Here is an 18,207-nt window from a genome sequence, read left to right as displayed (position 1 = left end):
ATCTACAACTCCCATCATCCCCAGCCAACATGGCCATTGGCCAACAGGTGCCAGCACATCTGGAGACCACCATGTTGGAAAATGTGGACTAAAGGGAGGTCTGGCCACTGTGAGGGAGAAGATAAATAAGGCCCAGATGGTTAATGGAATCAAATCTATGGGAAGAGACGGGATATAAAAAAATGTATTATTATTGAAGTCCTAGCTTAAAAACAGGGTCATGGAAGGGAGCTTAAAGGATTGAATGGACTTGTTGGAGTACAAGAGCTCTTTACATACCCAATCTTCCAATCATTGCTATATTAACTAATTATATACACACACACAAACATATAAATGATCACCCTTTTACATAAGGGACAGGTAACTTGTGGCTCCAAATGTTTGGACTTCAGCTCCCATCACCCACCACTATTAACCATGTTGGATAAGAATCACGGGAGCTGCAATTCAGCAACATCTAAGGGAGCCCAATTAGCTGGCTCCTCATTTACACAGTGCTTTACGTCACAGCATAAGCCAATGTTTTATATGTAATCAGTGTACATGATTGACATTATTCCCAGTGCAGCTTTTTATAAGGAAACATGAAACTTCTATAATAGAAAGAAAGAGCAAATGAGTCTTGAGTGAAATATTATTATTATTTTTATTATTATTATTATTAAGCTTTATTTATAAGCGCTATAAATTTACACAGCGCTGTACATACAATCTTTTTAATTGGACGGTTCCCTGCCCTCGGGCTTACAATCTAAAAAAGACATGACACAAAAGGAGAAGGGAAAGATGGTGGGGAGGGGGCCTCTCTAGTAGGATAATACATATAAAATACATAGCAATACAGGAAGTGATTCAATAAAAAACAGACAACAAAGAACATCAATAGCAGTGACAATTATGCAATGCCTGGGAACACTTCTCTGAATAGGATGGTCTTCAGCTCCGTTTTGAAGCTGGTTACAGAAGTGATGGCTCTTGCTCGCTGGGGAAGAAGGTTCCAGGAGTGAGGGGCAGAGAGTGAAAAGGGGTGAATCCGGGATGGGGCAGAGGAAATACTGGGCTGTGACAGCAGGCCTTGACTACGAGAACGGAGGGCCGTGGGGAAGGTGAGAGAAAGAAGGTCTGATAAGTAGGAGGGGCCAGTCCATGGAGGGCTTTAAATATCGACAGCAGGAGCTTATACTGAATGCGGAAAGGAGGGGGAGCCAGTGAAGGGATGCCAACACAGGAGAGATGTGGTCAGAGCGGTGGGTGGAAGTGATAATGTGTGCAGCTGAATGCTGGACAGAAATTAAAGGACGGAGGTGAGAAAGAGGAAGCCCAGCCAGGAGGACGTTACAGTAATCAAGTCGTGAGATCACTAGGGCATGGACCAGGATCTTGGCAGTAGAGGCGGAGAGATTGGTAGGATTTTGGCATATTGTACAAAAAGAATCTACAAGCCTTGGCTGTGGCCTGGATCTGAGGGATACACGACAGAGAAGAGTCAAAGATAAAACCAAGACTGCGGGCTTTCTGGACTGGTTGAATAGAAATGTTGTCCACAGAGACAGAAAAGGAGTGTTGAAGGGTGGGCTTAGGAGGAAAGGCAAGAAGCTCCGTCTTGGACATGTTGAGCTTCAACGCCGATGGCGCATCCACTGCGAGACAGCTGTAAGGCAAGACGAAACTTGCTGTTCAAGCCTTGGAGAAAGGTCAGGGTGGAAAGATACAACTGAGTGTCATCAGCGTACAGATGGTAGGAAAAACCAAAAGAGCTGATGGTTACCTAAGGACAGTGTGTAGAGAGAAAACAGAAGGGGACCCAGAACGAGCCCTGGGAACTCCAACAGATAAGGGAACGGGAGAAGAAGTCTGGCCCCCTGCAACTACTGCAAAAGATCTGCCAGACAAGAAGATCTAAACCAGTCGAGAAACGAGTATGAGAACCCAAGGTCAGAGAGTATGTCAATTAGGAGACAGTGATCAACAGTGTCAAAGGCTGCAGACAGATCGAGAAGGATGAGAACAGAGTAAAGGCCATTAGCCTTGGCCTGTAAAAGGTCATTCGAGATCTTAGTGAGAGCTGTCTCTGTGGAATGCCTTGGGCGGAAAACCAGACTGAAAGGGATCAAGGATGGAGTTGGCTTCAAGAAACTCAAGACAGCGAGAATAAACACCCGTTCCAAAACCTTAGAAAGAAAGGGAAGAAGTGAAATCGGACGATAGCTAGACAAAGAGGAGGGGTCAAGAGAAGGTTTTTTCAGAATTGGGGAAATGAGAGGAAAGACAAATAATAAATAAAAGAGACTGAAATATGTGTCTAGAGAAAATCATACAGTATAGGAATGATATGGTCAATGATGAAGCAGGATGGCATACAACTGCAGCCTTAGACCAGTTTAGAGTAGTCCTTTGATGTTACTGGCCCTTCCTTTCACTGAGATGTGCTCTAGAAAGTCAAGATATAGCATCTACTGTATTCTTGCTGTTATTTTTTAAATGATGTTTAGTTTTGTTCTGAGTGCCAATTGATATCAGCCCAGCAGGGATGATGGGAGTTGTAGCTCTTCACCTCTGGCTGAACTCACCACCTGGTTGTGCACCGCGCTGACCAGTTTTGGCCAGTGGTTATAGCTTAGCAGAGTTACAGAGAACAGGCTGAGACCTGACAAATTCTCCAAGCCTTCTCACTCTTGCTTCCACAGAAGTCTTCACCCTTCTTCTTCAGGATCCAGCTGGTTCTTGTAGCTTCACCCAAGACACCAGACAACTCAGTAGTCTTATGTAAAAGATCTACTTTATTCTACTATATACAGCTCCAAAACTATCCAACACAACAATACTCTACTCCTCACTCTACTACTACAATCCACTCTACAACCCACAAATACATTGGGATGAATAGTCATTATATAGTCAATGCATGGTACCACCACTGTTGTCTGTTTTCCACCCAGTAGGCGTGTACATCATGCTCATTGGTTCTCTTGGTTCATCCTACAATAATGATTTCATCATCTCAGCCTTGACCACTTAACAATTGTCAGGTGTGTCCAATTATCCACTTTACATTTCTTGTCTTGGATTCAGGAATTGTTAATTGTATACCATTTACACCTGTGTGGTTCTCAATTGGCTTCTGCTGAGTCACCCTGACTCTCACATACAGTTTTATTTCATTTACTGTATATCCCATGTTGCTTTTTTCCTTAACAATCCAGGTATTAAATAATACTTCACAGGAAGTACACTTCTTAGCTATTTGTACTTCTCTTGTTGCTGCCTCTTAGCAAAATACCTCGCCCTTGGCTACTTGTTCTGCATTGGTTACCATTTTGAGCAGGGTTATCTGCTAATGAAAAATAACAGAAAGAAGTTATACAGTGTGCTTTTTAACAAATCAAATGGGGGCTTTGGAAAAGGTAGAGCAAACATTGAATATAATGTTATACTAAATTTAAATCTGCTTAGTAACTAAAGTGTGTTCATTGTTAATTAGCCCTAACCAAGAAAATCCAGATGGCTTGTTGCTGGAAATTAAAAAAAAAATCTTCTTGTGAGATGTTAATTATAGTAATTTACCGTTACACTGATGTAAGGCAGAAATGTGTATGTATTGGAAATACTGTGTACAGCATGTGTTCATATCCTAATACAGTTGGCCCTCCACATTGACAAGGTTTAGGGTGTAGTATCCCTGCAAAAGAGGAAAAACCACAAATGTCTCTAGTCCCCCCCCCCAATCCTTCATTCAGTCTATATAGTGGGCCCACTTATACACTCACACACACATGCATACATTTATAGACAAGTCGCAGTGGCAAAACCCCTCTGACAAAATGTGCCAAGAAAACCCCATGATAGGCCTTAGAGTTGTCATAAGTCAGAAACAACTTGAAGGCACACAACATCATCAACAACATAAAAGTAAATGCTCTAATCCATAATCAGTGGTGAGAGGAGGGGACTGGGTGGATGATACAGGCAAGATAAACCATGAGTTGGAAAACTACAGCTATTTCTGTTCAGGCAATTATCACTGAGTCTGAGAAGAGGCATAGTCACTGTTTTAAATATTTAACTGTTCATGATGGCAGGAGTAGTTTGTTCCCTTAATAAGAAAAATTGCGTAATGGTACTGCAACAGAACAAATGAAAATTAAAACCATTAAAGACTCCAGAATGGACAATTGTATAAAAAAGGACATCTAATAAACCTATCCTGATCTTCTATCCTGTCATGGTTTTTCAGTGGATGTATTCTTTTTGAAAAGTTCTTTCCTTCTGAAAGAGACCATCTCCTCCCACCATACTGTTTATGGAAAGCCGTAATTATGTAGTAGTCAAGAGATTTTGTCAGTGTAAAAGATTTTTCCAGGATGTGACAAGATACAAATAAGAGAAGTTAGACACATTTGTAGTGAATAATTTAACTGGTATGCTCAGTGTTTATAATGTGTCTTACATAGCTCAATGACTTGCTTGTCTTTTTTATTTTCAGGTTTCTGTGAGAATTGTGAAACATACCAAGATTCTGGTGGACATTTATATTTGGGAACAACTTGTCCAGACTTTTGCTGTGGAAACTGCATCAGCCGATATTGTTGCTCAGACTTGTCACAAAAATTTGATGAATATGACCAACTTATGTGTAATTTACAGCTGTCAGAAAGGTATGATTGGAAAGGAAAACTTGCTTGCTTGGTGGCTAGTGTTTTGCTTGCCACTTTCTAAATAAAATTGCATATATCTACTATGATTTATGTTCAGTAACTTGTGTTCAGTAATATACTGTATTATACTTGACTATAAGTCGAGAAATTTATGCCCCAAAATTGCCCCTAAACTCTTGGGTAGACTTATAGAAGGGTCAATGCAGCAGTAGTGTTTAGAAAGGTCCTATAGCAGGCAAGCCTAATGCCCCAATCTCCACTGAATTCCTCCCCCTCTAGTCCATTTGCAAGCCTTTGCATCCTATCGGGGGAAAAACCCTTTGAAAAGCACTTGCCTGGTCCCTTTGCAAGCCTTCCCTTCCCTGGTCCGTTTGCAAGCCTTTGCTTCCTTGGTCCCTTTGCAAGCCTTTGCATCCTATGGGGAAAACTCCCCATTGAAAAGCACTTCCCTGGTCCCTTTGCAAGCCTTTGCATCCTTCGGGGAAAACTCCCCTTTGAAAAGCACTTCCCTAGTCCCTTTAAAAGCCTTTGCATCCTATGTGGAAAACTCCCCATTCAAAAGTACTTGCCTGGTTCGTTTTGCAAGCCTTTGCTTCCTGTGGAAATAACTCTCCATTTAAATCCACTTGCTTCCTAGAGGTCCAGAGAAGGAGACGGAGGGATGGAAGTAGTATTTTCCCCTTTCTATCCTTCCTTATGCCCCCCTAAGTTTTACCCTCAACTTATCCACGGATCATATCAAAAACCAGGATTTTGACCCTGAAACCTTCCCTTGACTTATTCATGAGGTCAACCTATACACGAATATATGAGGTATCCATATTCAGTGCAGTAATATATCCATGAGTTGGATGAGGACTTAGTAAATTGAATTTAAGAAAATTACTTTCACTGAGGGTGGGTTGAGCTTGGATGGATTTCAGTTTATTTCAGACCTGCTGACAGATGTCAGCACACTGCAGAAATAATACAGTTTGGGACCACTTTAAACTGCCCTGGCTCAGGGCTAGGGAACCCTGGGAATTGTAGCTTATTGTGGCCCCAGAGCTCTCTGACAGAGAAGGCTAAATGTCTCACAAAATTACAGTTCCCCGAATTCCCTAGCCTTGAACCAGGGCAGTTAAAGCGATCTCAAATTGAATTATTTCTGCAGTGTGTTTTGGACCCTAGTCAGTATTAAAGCTAGGGGTGTGTTAAGTCTGTGACATGTTTTTTTCTTTCCCTACTAGAGAGCCAGGATGGTGTAATAGTTTGGGCACTGGACACTAGGAGGCCAGGGTTCAAATCACCACTCAGCAATGGAAACCCACTGGGTGACACTCTCTTAGCCTCAGAGGAAGGAAAAAGCAAACTCCCTCTGAGGAAATCTTGACAAGAATTTGTAATAGGTTCTCCTTAGTAGCATCATAAGTTGGAAATGACAACAACAGCTACATGGGATGCATTTGCAGATTCTTTGAAGAAGCTGCAGCTGGTCAAGAATATAGTTGTTAGGGAGTACACACAAAAATGGTCATGTTAGCAAAGTGTACCCATTTTATAACATGTATACTGGTTATTGGGACATTTGCAGACAATGTTTTGGCTATTTATTAGCTGGAAAGAGCTTGGGTTTGAGTACCTAAAGGGTCTTATTCCCCAGTATCTTATCCTCTTGCCCATTTTCGAACCTGATTGAATGGCCTTCTCTGTGTTCCAGAGTAGAGGAATGCTAAGCTGTTTGGGACATATGAGAAGGCTTTCTCTGTTGCTTATATTGTTAGATGCTGGGAGTAGAATTGCTGGGTGTGCCATGCTTGCTTAAAAGTCTTTTTTTAAAAAAAAGGTTTATATTTGTTTTTCTTACAACAGGACATCTCCACCTGTCATGGGAGTAGCAATGAAATTTAAATCAGAATTGGATGACTGGCATCCAATGATTTCTCATGGACCCAGGTAAATAAACAGTTTGTACAAATACTATGTACACACAGTGTGTACGACACATGCCACCTGTTAGTGAAAATCCTTTGATTTTTACCATATGATTTTTACATCGCTCTCTGATGTATGTGAAAAGCAGGGTTCAGAAAGTGCAGATAAGAGCGTCTTAGTGGTACTAACTGCAACGGAGCATGCCTACAATCAAATGTTCTCTTTAAAATCATAAGAACATCTTATTGGAATAAACTAAAGCTCATGAGCTTTCAGAACAGTAGCCGGCATTCCTGTGATTTAGCATGCAGGATTTCAGTCAATTGAAATTTGTCCATGAGACCACAGACATTTCTAATGTGACATCACACTGCTTTATTTCTACAATGCAGATACAATGTAAGATTCTGCTTAGGCCAGACCCCAGAGGTGAACAGGAGTTTGAACTGTGGTCTCCTAGTCTAGCACTCAAACCACTATACCACACTGGGTCATGTTGAAAAACCCTGATCCCTATCTTTAAAAAATGGTAATCAAAAATTGTACTGATTATCTCCGCTGTCACTTGCGGTTAGCTTTGTTGTCACTTTGATGATAACTACATTAGCTACTTTTACTCCTTGTTGCAGTCCTATGTATCAGTGGGGATCCCGCACCGGCTATCACTTGGTGTGAGGGGGCGGGAATACTGGGGGCGGGACATCTCGTACTGGGGAAACAGCTGCACAGGCCAGGGAAATGGCTGCCTGCTGCCTTCCTGGGCTGGAAACTTCCCCAAGGCCTGAGCAGCACTCACACACAGGAGCACCTGTGGGGGGCCAACTGGGTGTCACCCCTCTCCTGGGGTGTCACCTGGTGCAATCCGCACCCTTGCCCCCCCCCCCCCCCGTGACACCACTGCTATGTATACTTTCCTGGGATTAAGTCCCACCGATCACTGCAAGACCTACCCACCAAGGAATGAAATAAAAATTAGAGACACAGGCCTGGTACATACGGGCAGGGAAACGCCATCCCTCTTTCCTGTGGATTGTTGTGCAGCAACTAAACCATGTGATAACAATACACCAGCAGGAAGAAGTTGCCTAGAGCAGCTTCTTCCTTAGGCCGTCACAAGGGCTGCAACACAGTCCTATGACCGTCCTTCCTGGCACTGAAGTTTGGGCGCTCATATGCCCATACGTCATGGATAGCCCCCCCCCCCCGTGTGGTCCATGCCAATCAATAATGGTGTCACCGCTTGTACTAGGGTTTTGGGCCCATGATGGTGCTTCCCGCCCATCTGTACTGGGCCACAGGGGAGACCACTGTACTTATTTTCTGTGGAAAGTGACTTTCTTTGTTTTCGGTTTGACTGTATCCAAGCATGCCTGAGCTATGGATGAATACTTTTCTTGGGGTTGCAACTATTCTGTATAAAGGCTTTATAAACCCAAGCAAAGATGTTCAGTTGGAATTACATCTGAGTAGACTGCATTGTGCAGAAAATTACATGATCCTTCTGGTAGGGCTCCATAAGACCCAATGCCACGTTCCTCTGCTTTTTCAGATTTTCATAAAGAATCCCACTTGTCTCCCCCTCTTGGCTATTCATTTTTTGTTCAACTGATGTAGCAAGTTCTTGGAGTAAATGCGATGAGGGGTACTCTATGTGCTATACAATGTGTTTGTTCATAACAGTGTTTCAATTCACAGCCTTTGATTTGTTGTTTTTGTAATGTTTTATGGCTGTTTCTCTTGTTATAATGAAATTATTTGATAAAAATAATTAAAAAAGAAAAGAGAGAGAGAGAGAGCGCTTCAGCATGATGACAGGTGGAGTGACTGAGATCTGGCTCCTCAATTCCTGGTTGTTAGGGTTTGGGGAGACAGAGCACTCCTTTGCCTCCTTTTGTAGCTGGAGTTGCAGAGAAATTGAAATATTGCTTTTCTCTTCCTGGCTATTTTGCAGACATAGCCCCAAGGGGGTGGGGGACAATTTAGATCTTGCTCTTCTCACAGGTCCAAAACACACTGCAAAAATAATCCAGTTTGAGACCTCTTTTTTCCCTGGTTCAGTGCTAGGGAATCCTGGGAAATGTGGTTTATTGTGGCCCCAGAGCTCTCTGACAGAGAAAGCTAAATGTCTCACAAAACTACGGTTCCCAGAATTCCCTACTAGCATTGAGCTACGGCAGTTAAAGTGGTCTCAAACTGGATTATTTTTGTTTGGACCAAAGTCTGCTAAAGTTGGAGGGTATGGGACTCTTCCATGTGATCTGTTTATAGCTGCCCCACAATATTTTGTGGCAGTGGTGTTTAGTCATATGGCTATATTTGGAATTGTTCTATTTTAATTTAGGGTATAAATTGGGAGGGGAGCTAAAGCTCTTGAATAGTTTAAGATGGTTCTATATTTTGGTTCTTTGCCTATTGCCCTTCACTGTGCTTCTTCAGTGGCCTGTGCCTTTAAGAATGCTTTTTCAGTGTTGAAAGAGGTGTGACTAAGGAGGCTTTCAGTGTTTTCCTATTGATGTCACCACAAAGCAAAGAGCACATAGAGACCCTTGAGCACACCCCTCCGAAATGCTGTTAGTTTCGTTTCTTAGTGGAAAAGAATAAAAAAACGAGGTTTTTAGAGGGACAAGAGTCTGGCTTAAAAGCTTTTGCTGGGAACAAAAATGGGGTGAGCTTTCCTTGTCTTGCTTGCTGGCATCTTTGCTCTCATTGTAAACTTTGTGGCTGGGGGATCTAGTACCTAGCTTTAGATTATATAATGGTAGAATATTGCAGTATATATGTATTTACTAGCTTGTTGTTTTTATACAAAGCTCAGCCAAATACTTATATAAAAGTAAATTATGTCCTTCAACATACATTATAGCTTTTTAAACAGAGGCACTATTGAATCTTTATAATGTTTAATCTACTTCACTGGACATGTCAGGCAAACATACTAACTAAACAGAACAGAAACAATGAATTCACTGCTTAGTAACTAATCGCTCTCAATCCATCTGAAATTAATTGTTTTTGATGCCTTTTGTTGAAACCAGTTTCACTGAAATACTGCAGTTCCAAGGCTGGAAAAGAGGAGACTTTTATAATCTTCAAATTGGTAGTTGTTGTTGAAGTAACTTTATTACAGATTATAATGTTCATGTTGCATTCAAGTCTTGCTTACTTTAGACTGAAATTTGCAAAGTGGAAAATTGCTTCGTTGAAATAAGTGGTTTTAAATAGGAATATTTGTATCAGATGTGTTCTATTTCTTGTTTAATGTTTATCCACAATAAAACAGATCACTACATATGCACAACACATTCCTAAATGAATAACTGTAGTAGAAACAGATGTTGGTGATGATGAGTGTTAGCACTTCATAGAGGTTCTGTGTCCTTGCCTTGCTAGTTTTAATGAAAAATAGGCAACACGTTTAGTAGCAACAGTTTTTTAGTTATATTTTAGCAAGTGTTGTTTTAGGTTCTGTTGATACCACAAACACAGCCAGAACAAACAAAAAGGCAAACTGAAGGAAAGCAAATAGGCAGGTTGAAAGAGGACAGGGAACATCCATGGAGTTTACTCATTTTCATTTTATGTGCACAATACTTTTACATTCAGTATCTCTTGATGTGTTTAGATATCTTTAGAAATTGGAGTAGGAGAGCATATTTTCTCAGATAATAATCAAGGAATAGTCATGGAAAATAAGTTTGCATTTAATCAAAGGATTGTTATTTTTACCAAGTTATCTAATATGTGATTTGCAAGAATGTAGTTTGGAATAGGCCAGAGGAATATGTAACCCTTCTGATGTTGTTGGACTCCGACTCCTATCATCTCTCATCGTTGACTAAGCTAGCTAGCTCAAGCGGTAGTTACAGTCCAGCAACATGTGGAAGACCCTCAACTCTGCTCTATAGGTTGGTGTCATCATGTGGGGTGTATAACTAAATCATGCCTAGCAAGGATAGTGTCCTTGGCCATTGATGGACTTGTTTTGTAATATTAACATTTATGGCAGCCAATGAGTGCAACTAATCCATTTCTGCTGCCTTAGAATAAAGTTCCACATGACACAGGTATATCCTATGAGTACTATTTTGACATAGAATTATAGTTTTATTTTCAGATCTAAAACCATGTTCATACCAACAGTAAACCTCTGTCCAGAACTGATAAACAACAGAACAGTCTCTCCTTATGTGCTTAGGTATCATTTGTAACATTGTACAGAAGCTAGAATGGGAGAGCATATTTTTCTAAAATAATAATCAAGGAGCAGGGGTGGAAAACACATTATTATTTTTATTTTTACAAAGGTGCGTTACAGAGCGCCCAAGAAGGGCGCTCTGCCGCCGCCGCCGGTTGCTATGTCCGGGAACCGCAGCGGCCAAACCGCGCAACTCCTGGGCGCAGCAAGAAAGAAGCGCTGAAATGGCGCTTCTTTCTGGGCCCCAGAAGCAGCGCCGCGAGGTGCTAGTCGCGCACTCGCGACGTCACTACAGAATGGCGGCACCCATCCACACGGGGGCGCCATTTTGACGTTGCGGACGCATAGCGCCCCCGTGTGGAGGGGTGCCGCCATTTTGTACGGACTCGGTCCGTACTAGGGTTGAGGGGCGTCCGGAAGGGACACCCCCTTCTCAACCCTAACACGCCCCTTTCTAACCCTAGTACCCCCCTTCAGCGCATCCGTAACGCACCAAAGTTATCTAATTTGTGGCCTGGGGGACTGTTATCAAAAGTATGCACATCATATAACATTCCCTGTCATTGAGAGGAAACGACAAGCATCATATTGCTCCAATTTATATCCAATTAAATGTGCATAACTAAAATGGTTTAGAATAATTTTTTTTATTCAATGGGAAAGTGCATACAAATTCATATACTGTATTAAGAAAGTAGGTAACAAAGTACAATATGTACGGTATGTTAGGAAAATATCTTCCATAATATGCAGACATTTCTGTGCAGAAAAAAAGTCTTGCAACTAGCCTAGAAATTGATAGGAAGTAACTGAAGGGGGGCTTTGAGAAATGCGGTAAAATCAAGGATGTTGTCACATCTCTGTTAATGAGACCAAATGGTGACTGTAAAACTACCGTATCTATGCAAGTAATAAAATAATGGCAGCTTTTGATGGACAAAAGCATTTTGCATTTGGGAAACAACATGAGGAAGGATACCTAACCCTTTCCTGCACAGTGTCAACTTGTTCCTTGCAACTTCTCTACCCTCAACTATTTTTTCCATAAAAGCATCCAGGAATTACTTCACAAACTGAGGCCATCAATCTTGCAGGAAGTACTGTAGATTTGAAGGGATTACAATGAGAAAGCACTTCCCTGTTTCATCTTACCTTCGCATGCAGATATTTTGCAGAGGGGAAGCAGTAGCAAGCTAAAGTTGTGTGCAGTTGCACTGAAGTACTGTAATATGTAATATGTAGAATTTGCAAAACACTCAGGGTACAACCCAGCCTCTAGACACCTCATTGTGATGGCAGTCTAGGGACACCAGTGTAGATCAAGAGATCTAAGTGGGATGGTATCTGTGGTATTCTTAGTACCCAGTTGCTTTATCCAAATCTAGCATACTCATTCAGCTCCACCACTGCTGGCTGGTCACACAAGTGAATAGCACCAAAGCAGGCCACAAAAGTGGAACCCTGGCAGGGCCTCTTGAAGGAGTGTTGTACCCAGGCCAGCCCCTGTACACATAGATGATACATCTGCAGGGAAGTGAACAGGAAGAACCTAAGCCATTGATGGGTGGCAAGGAGGAAGGCCATAAGTTGTGCCAAAATCTTGCTCAACAAACTAGATCTCAGGTCCTGAAGGGAGCATTGTCTCTGGGCCAGTAAGATCACTAGTACGGAGATCCTCCTGGATCCTGTGAACTGTAAAGCAATATTAGGATCCTGTGCGGGTTGAGTGAGACACATGGGTTGAAACATGTGGAAGCGCACACAAGCAGTCTGTTGCAGAGCTTCCTCGTGCCATGTGACTGGAAATGCCTTCCCTCAATAGCTGCTGCCAACGCTGATTTGTTGTTGTTAATTAATGCCTAATTAACAATTTGTAAGCCGCTCTGATAGCCTTTTGGCTGAAGAGGGGTGTAAGTAAATTATTATTATTATTATTATTATTATTATTATTATTATTTAGCTGCTTTTGAGTCGGTCTTCATGGCGATGCTGTGAATTACACATCTTCAAGCGCCCCCCCCCCCCCCAAAATCTCTCAGCTCAGTTCCTGTAGACTCTGGTGCATGGTCTCCCTGCTTGAGTCTGTCCATCTGGTGTGCGGTCTTCCTCTCTTTCTACTGCTCTCTACCAGTATTCCCCAGCATCATTGTCTTTTCTAATGAGTGGTGTTTTCTTGTGATGTGTCTGAAGTATGACAGCCTCAGTTTAGTCATCTTGGTTTCCAGGGAGCATTCAGGCTTGATTTGTTCTAGGATCCAACTGTTTGTCTTTTTGGCTGCCCGTGGTATCCTCGGCACTCTTCTCCAGCACCACATCTCAAATGAATTAATTTTCTTCCTATCTGCTTTCTTCACTGTCCAGCTCTCACATCTGTACATGGGTGCATTCACTGTCCAGCTCTCACATATGTACATGGGTGTATCCAATGGCTTAGACAGTTCTAAGATATATAACTGGACATTATCTTTACACTTTAGGATTTTGTCTAACTCTGATATTGCTACAATACAAATACGATTATGAGTATCTCAATTGGGCTTGTAAGCAAATATGTCTAGGTGTACAGCCAAATGTATTCATGGCTACTGTCTTATGTACAAAGTCCTAAGTGCAAATGACTTTGCTTATTTAAGTGAGGCAGTGTTAAAAGCCTGAATACAAATGAGTTAAATGCATTTATTTGGAAGATATTCTGATGACTTTGTGAATAGAGTACAGGTACACCTAAGTTAGAAAAGATGATGTGTTTCTGTGCATGACATCTTTAACAGAATTATTATTATTATTATTGTTATTATTATTATTATTATTATTATTTATATGCCACCCAATCACTGGGAATCCGGGCAGCTTACAACAGAGGGGATATTAGATGGTTCCCTGCCCTCAGGCTTACAATAGAAAAAGACACAACACAAAAGGAGAAGGAATGGTGGGAGTGGAGGAGATCAGGTCCAGCATTCTTCTCTCCCTCTGAGGTCTGGACCAAGGCAGATGGACTGGAGGGAGGGCTCTTCTTCTTCAGGCTAGCCCTGGTGGAGCTGGGCCTGTCTGGTCAAACTCTGGTACCAGAAGCAGAAACAACATGGAAAGAATAGGGATAGGTTCCTACACCACAAAAAAGAAGGACAGCAGACTTTTGATTCAAAACTAATGCATTCACATGAGAAATGAAAAGCCAGATCAGGTAATCTTATAGAGCATCCAGGGATGATATTCCCCTTTTACCAGCCTCCACTTTTCTAATAGTTTTCATTTTTGGTGACCAAAGTTACAGATTTATGCTTCTTTTTTATAAAAAAAAATTATTGAGAGGGCTACTGAAGTTTATCTCCTGTGACCTTGTCTCTCATCTTTGCTGTCCACACATACTCAGTAAGGGATTCCAAAGTCAGCTGCTGTTTGCTTTGCCTGTTATAAGGACACACAAAATGGTGTGGTAGTTTGAGCATTGGACTATGACCCTGGAGACCAGGGTTTGATTCTCCACTTGAGCATAAAAACCCACTTGGTGACATTGAGCAAGTCACACTCTCTCAGCCTCAGAGGAAGGCAATGGCAAGCTTCCTCTGAACTAAGCCAAGAAAGCCCTATTATAGGTTCTCCTTAGAGTCACCATAAGTCAAAAATGACTTGGAGGCACACAACATCAAGGACACAGATATGGCTACAGTTGGATCAGCTAGAATAGAATCCTCCTCTTTCCATGCTCAAATTTATTGTATTGTTTACTACAGACATGCTTTTGCAACCCAACACAAAAGTCTTCTTCTCCAGTCCTCCTTTATATGGACATGCTTCCAAAAACAAACTTCCAGCTAGACAGAAACAAGAAAGAAAAGGATCTGGTTATTTTTGTCACATTTAGGAGACCCTAAGGTGTTGGCAAGTTTCTTCAGTGGAGTTTGCCATTGCATTAGCAGGTATAAAAAGACCTTGTAAAAATTCTCTTTCTTTATTTGTTAACTGAGGTATGCTATAGCATAAAAACTGGATAAAGTAAAGATGGCTAGTTTTATTTTCAGACTATCAGTTGACCTTATGGCTAAACAATGAAGCAGACTAAATTATTTAGAAACCTTTGTTTTGTTTTGATCACCAATTTAAGGTTGCAGCACAATTTATTCCCATACACTTATTCTTGGCCTGACCTACCTCACAGGGTTGTTGTGAAAATAAAGTGGAGGGCAGGATAGATCTAATTGGAGAAAATGTGAGATATAAGTGTAATTATAAAAATAAACAAGCAGACAAATAAATAAATACTGTTTGAATGTAGCTTCTGAATGTTCATGCAAATAGGTAGCAGCAGATGTTAGTACTACTGCTACCACCACTTATTCACATAAACAAGTAAAATACATGATAACGGTGATCATTAAGAAGGGGAAGATTGTTCCAGATCAAGATGGGTAATATTTCATCTTTTATTTATTTATTTATTTATTTATTTTAGCCGATATCTTCCCTGCCTCATACGATTAACTGATGTTGTTGTTTTATTTGTATCCTGGTCTTTTCCCAGAACTGGGACTCAGAGCGGCTTCATAATATTAAAAGCAATACAATCTATGCTGGTTGGGTTCCTGGCTTTCAGATCCAAAATGTTCGGAGAGCCAAAAGCTCCCCCTCCAAGCTTGAATGGTTCCCTTATATTTTGTAGCAGGCACCATTCCTGAGGTGTTGGTTTCTGCCCTAGAAGGAAAAAAGAGTATATATTTCAAGACTGTGCCTGCCCACTGAATTTTTTTTTAAGTACTTTAAATTTTTGTTTTTAAAATTACATTATTTGCCTCATTACTTCTTTGAGGTCTTTTTAATTATGGCTGGAATCCTCTGCAGACTTTCTGGGAGTAAACCTCATTGAAAGCTTTTTTAAAACTTTTTAAAAAAGATTCAGATGCACATAGAATCACCATTGAAATATAGTTAATAAATTAATATGACTGATTATAGTATATAAGCTAAATTAAAGAAGAACCTTCTAAACTGTGTTTTAATTTAGTTATGCTAAAGAAAGATGCTTTGTTAAAAATCTAAGTGATCCTCAAGGCAGCTTGCAGTGTATTATAGAATTGCTTGCTGAGCTATTAGTTTGTCATTAGGCAATTAAGACATGTGCTGATGTGACCTGATGTTAAGACCTTTTGTAGTTATCTGAGGTGTGGCTGCTACTGTCTGTAGCGGAAGTCTCTCTTCCCACAGGAAGCCTGCTGCCAGTCCTCCTTTTCATAACTCACAAACGGAAACGAGCAAGCATATTTGTACACAGCATATTTTGTTCTATAGAAAGAGCAGAGTTTGGGGAAAGTTTGCTGTTGTTGTTGTATGTCTTCAAGTAATTTCTAACTTATGGCTATCCTAAGATGAACCTAACAGTGGGTTTTCTTTCCAGGATTCGATCAGAATGGATTTTCAGGATTTGCACTCTCTTCCCATGAGGCTGAGAGACTGTGATTTGCCCAAGGCCACCTAGTTGGTTTCCATGGTAGAGAGGGGATTTGAACCCTGGTCTCCCAGAGTTCTAGACCAACACTCAAACTACTACACCATGCTGACTCTGTATTATACTTTCTGTATAATAAATCCAACAAGCATTAACTAGCTTGTCTAATGGTCACGTTCCTAAAAGTAGGGAAGAGGTATAGTTTGAAAAATTCACTTCTCTTGCTCTAAAAATTGATACTAGCAAGCCCACCTCTGAAGGATTTTTGAGGGACTCTCTTAACTAGAAATGACTAGTTACAAAGCCTTATCAAAATCTGTATGGTGTTGTTTGAGACTGATGTACAGTATTAGTCACTTATTTTTCTCCAACCTGAGTATTGGTCATGATGGCTGGAAATATGAGCATATAATGGCTCAGAGTAAGGGCTATTACCAGGAAAGATTATAAAATGATAAGAGAAGATAATTAAACAGACAGTTTGTAATCACTTAGAAAGGATGGTTAGTAAAAGTCAGCATGGGTTTCTCAAAAACGAATCATACCAGAATAATCTTACCTTTTTTATATATAAAGTCACAAACTTGGGAGATGTAGGGAATACTGTGGATATAGCTTATCTTGATTTCAATAAAGCCTCCAACAAGGTCCCCCACGATATTCTTGCAAACAAGCTAGTAAAATTTGGGCTAGATAATGCTACTGTTAGGTAGACTTGTATTTTGTTGACCAGCCAAACCCCATGGTGGCTCCTCTTCATCCAGAAGAAAAGTAACTAGTAGGGTGCCACATGGTTCTGCCCTTGGCCCAGTGCTATTCAACATCAATGAGTTGGATGATGTTATAGAGGACATGCTTATCAGTGCAGCTGAAACTAAATTGGGGTTGAGGGGTAGCTAATAAGACAGAGGGCAGGATCAGAATTTAAAATTGCCTTAACAGGTTAGAAACTTGAGCCAAAACTAACAAAATGAATTTCAACAGGGAGGAATGTAGGATACTACACTAGGCAGTAAAAATGAAAGACTCTTTTATAGGATGGGTGACATCCAGCTTGACAAGAGTATGTGTTTGTGTATTGCTCTTTACTTAGATATGGTGTTATTTAATTTCAATGGTATTGCAAGGGCTATCCTTTGTAATGTCAACCATGCCCCACTTTTAATGACATCACAAGATTTTGGGCCTGTAAACTCAGACCTGGGATAGTCCTGACCTGACAACACTGATAGGACAGTAAACATGAATGTGCATAGGCATTACCTGCTGAAATACCATATGCAGCCAAATTTGTTGGTAAATTTTATAGGTCATTATTGGGATTAAAAACAAATTTGAGAAAATTAATTCTTCATTTAATAAGAAATACAACAAAGGTTTGATTTACAACTACAGGAAAAATGGATCTTTCTTAATATGTCTTCTAGCTTGGTTAGCCCAACCCCGAAGGAAAACCCTTTTAAGATAATTTACCACATAGATTAAATATGATACCCTCTTATTTGCCAGATTTATTCTGGAGATTTCCAACCTACACCCTAATTCCATCCCACAACCACATTTGATGAGACTAACAAATACATCAACAATCATGGAATGACACTAGTTCATAATGCAACAAGTACAGTAAGTGGACATAAAATTAATAATAGACTTATTAATAATAGCACTTATAAGGTTTATAGTTTTGCATTAGAACTCTTGTAGATCCACCATGAACTGAAGGATGATCCTTAAAAATAACATATTTCACTTTTGACTAAAAAGTCGGTTTGCTTTGCAAAATGTTGCTGTACATAGTTCTACATTTTGAGCCTTCTGTTTCGTTAAATTTGGGAATGAAAGGTTTCATGTCAAAAGCCAATCTTATGTTGTTTCTAAATATGGTATTAAAGTTTGTAGATATTTTATTGAAGGGAGAATTTAAATGAGACTTTTGGGGTTTTATGGCCTGTTACAGACTGCCAAAATAAAGCTGCTTCGGGTCTCTTTGG

General features: G+C 40.6%; 1 protein-coding gene across 1 annotated transcript in view; it reads left to right on the top strand.

Annotated features, from left to right (window-relative positions):
* The window catches only part of SHISA5 (shisa family member 5), a 36,581-nt gene that overhangs the window by 4,589 nt on the left and 13,785 nt on the right, over nucleotides 1-18,207 (top strand). The window contains exons 2-3 of the mRNA XM_042447478.1: nucleotides 4,487-4,658; nucleotides 6,510-6,593. Coding sequence (XP_042303412.1) covers nucleotides 4,487-4,658; nucleotides 6,510-6,593 — 256 coding nt within the window. The remainder of the gene's footprint in view (nucleotides 1-4,486; nucleotides 4,659-6,509; nucleotides 6,594-18,207) is intronic.

Source organism: Sceloporus undulatus, chromosome 2 (genome assembly GCF_019175285.1).
Source record: "Sceloporus undulatus isolate JIND9_A2432 ecotype Alabama chromosome 2, SceUnd_v1.1, whole genome shotgun sequence".
Classification (NCBI taxonomy): domain Eukaryota; kingdom Metazoa; phylum Chordata; class Lepidosauria; order Squamata; family Phrynosomatidae; genus Sceloporus; species Sceloporus undulatus.
Note: the sequence above shows the minus strand (reverse complement) of the source record. Positions and strands in the feature narration are given on the sequence as shown.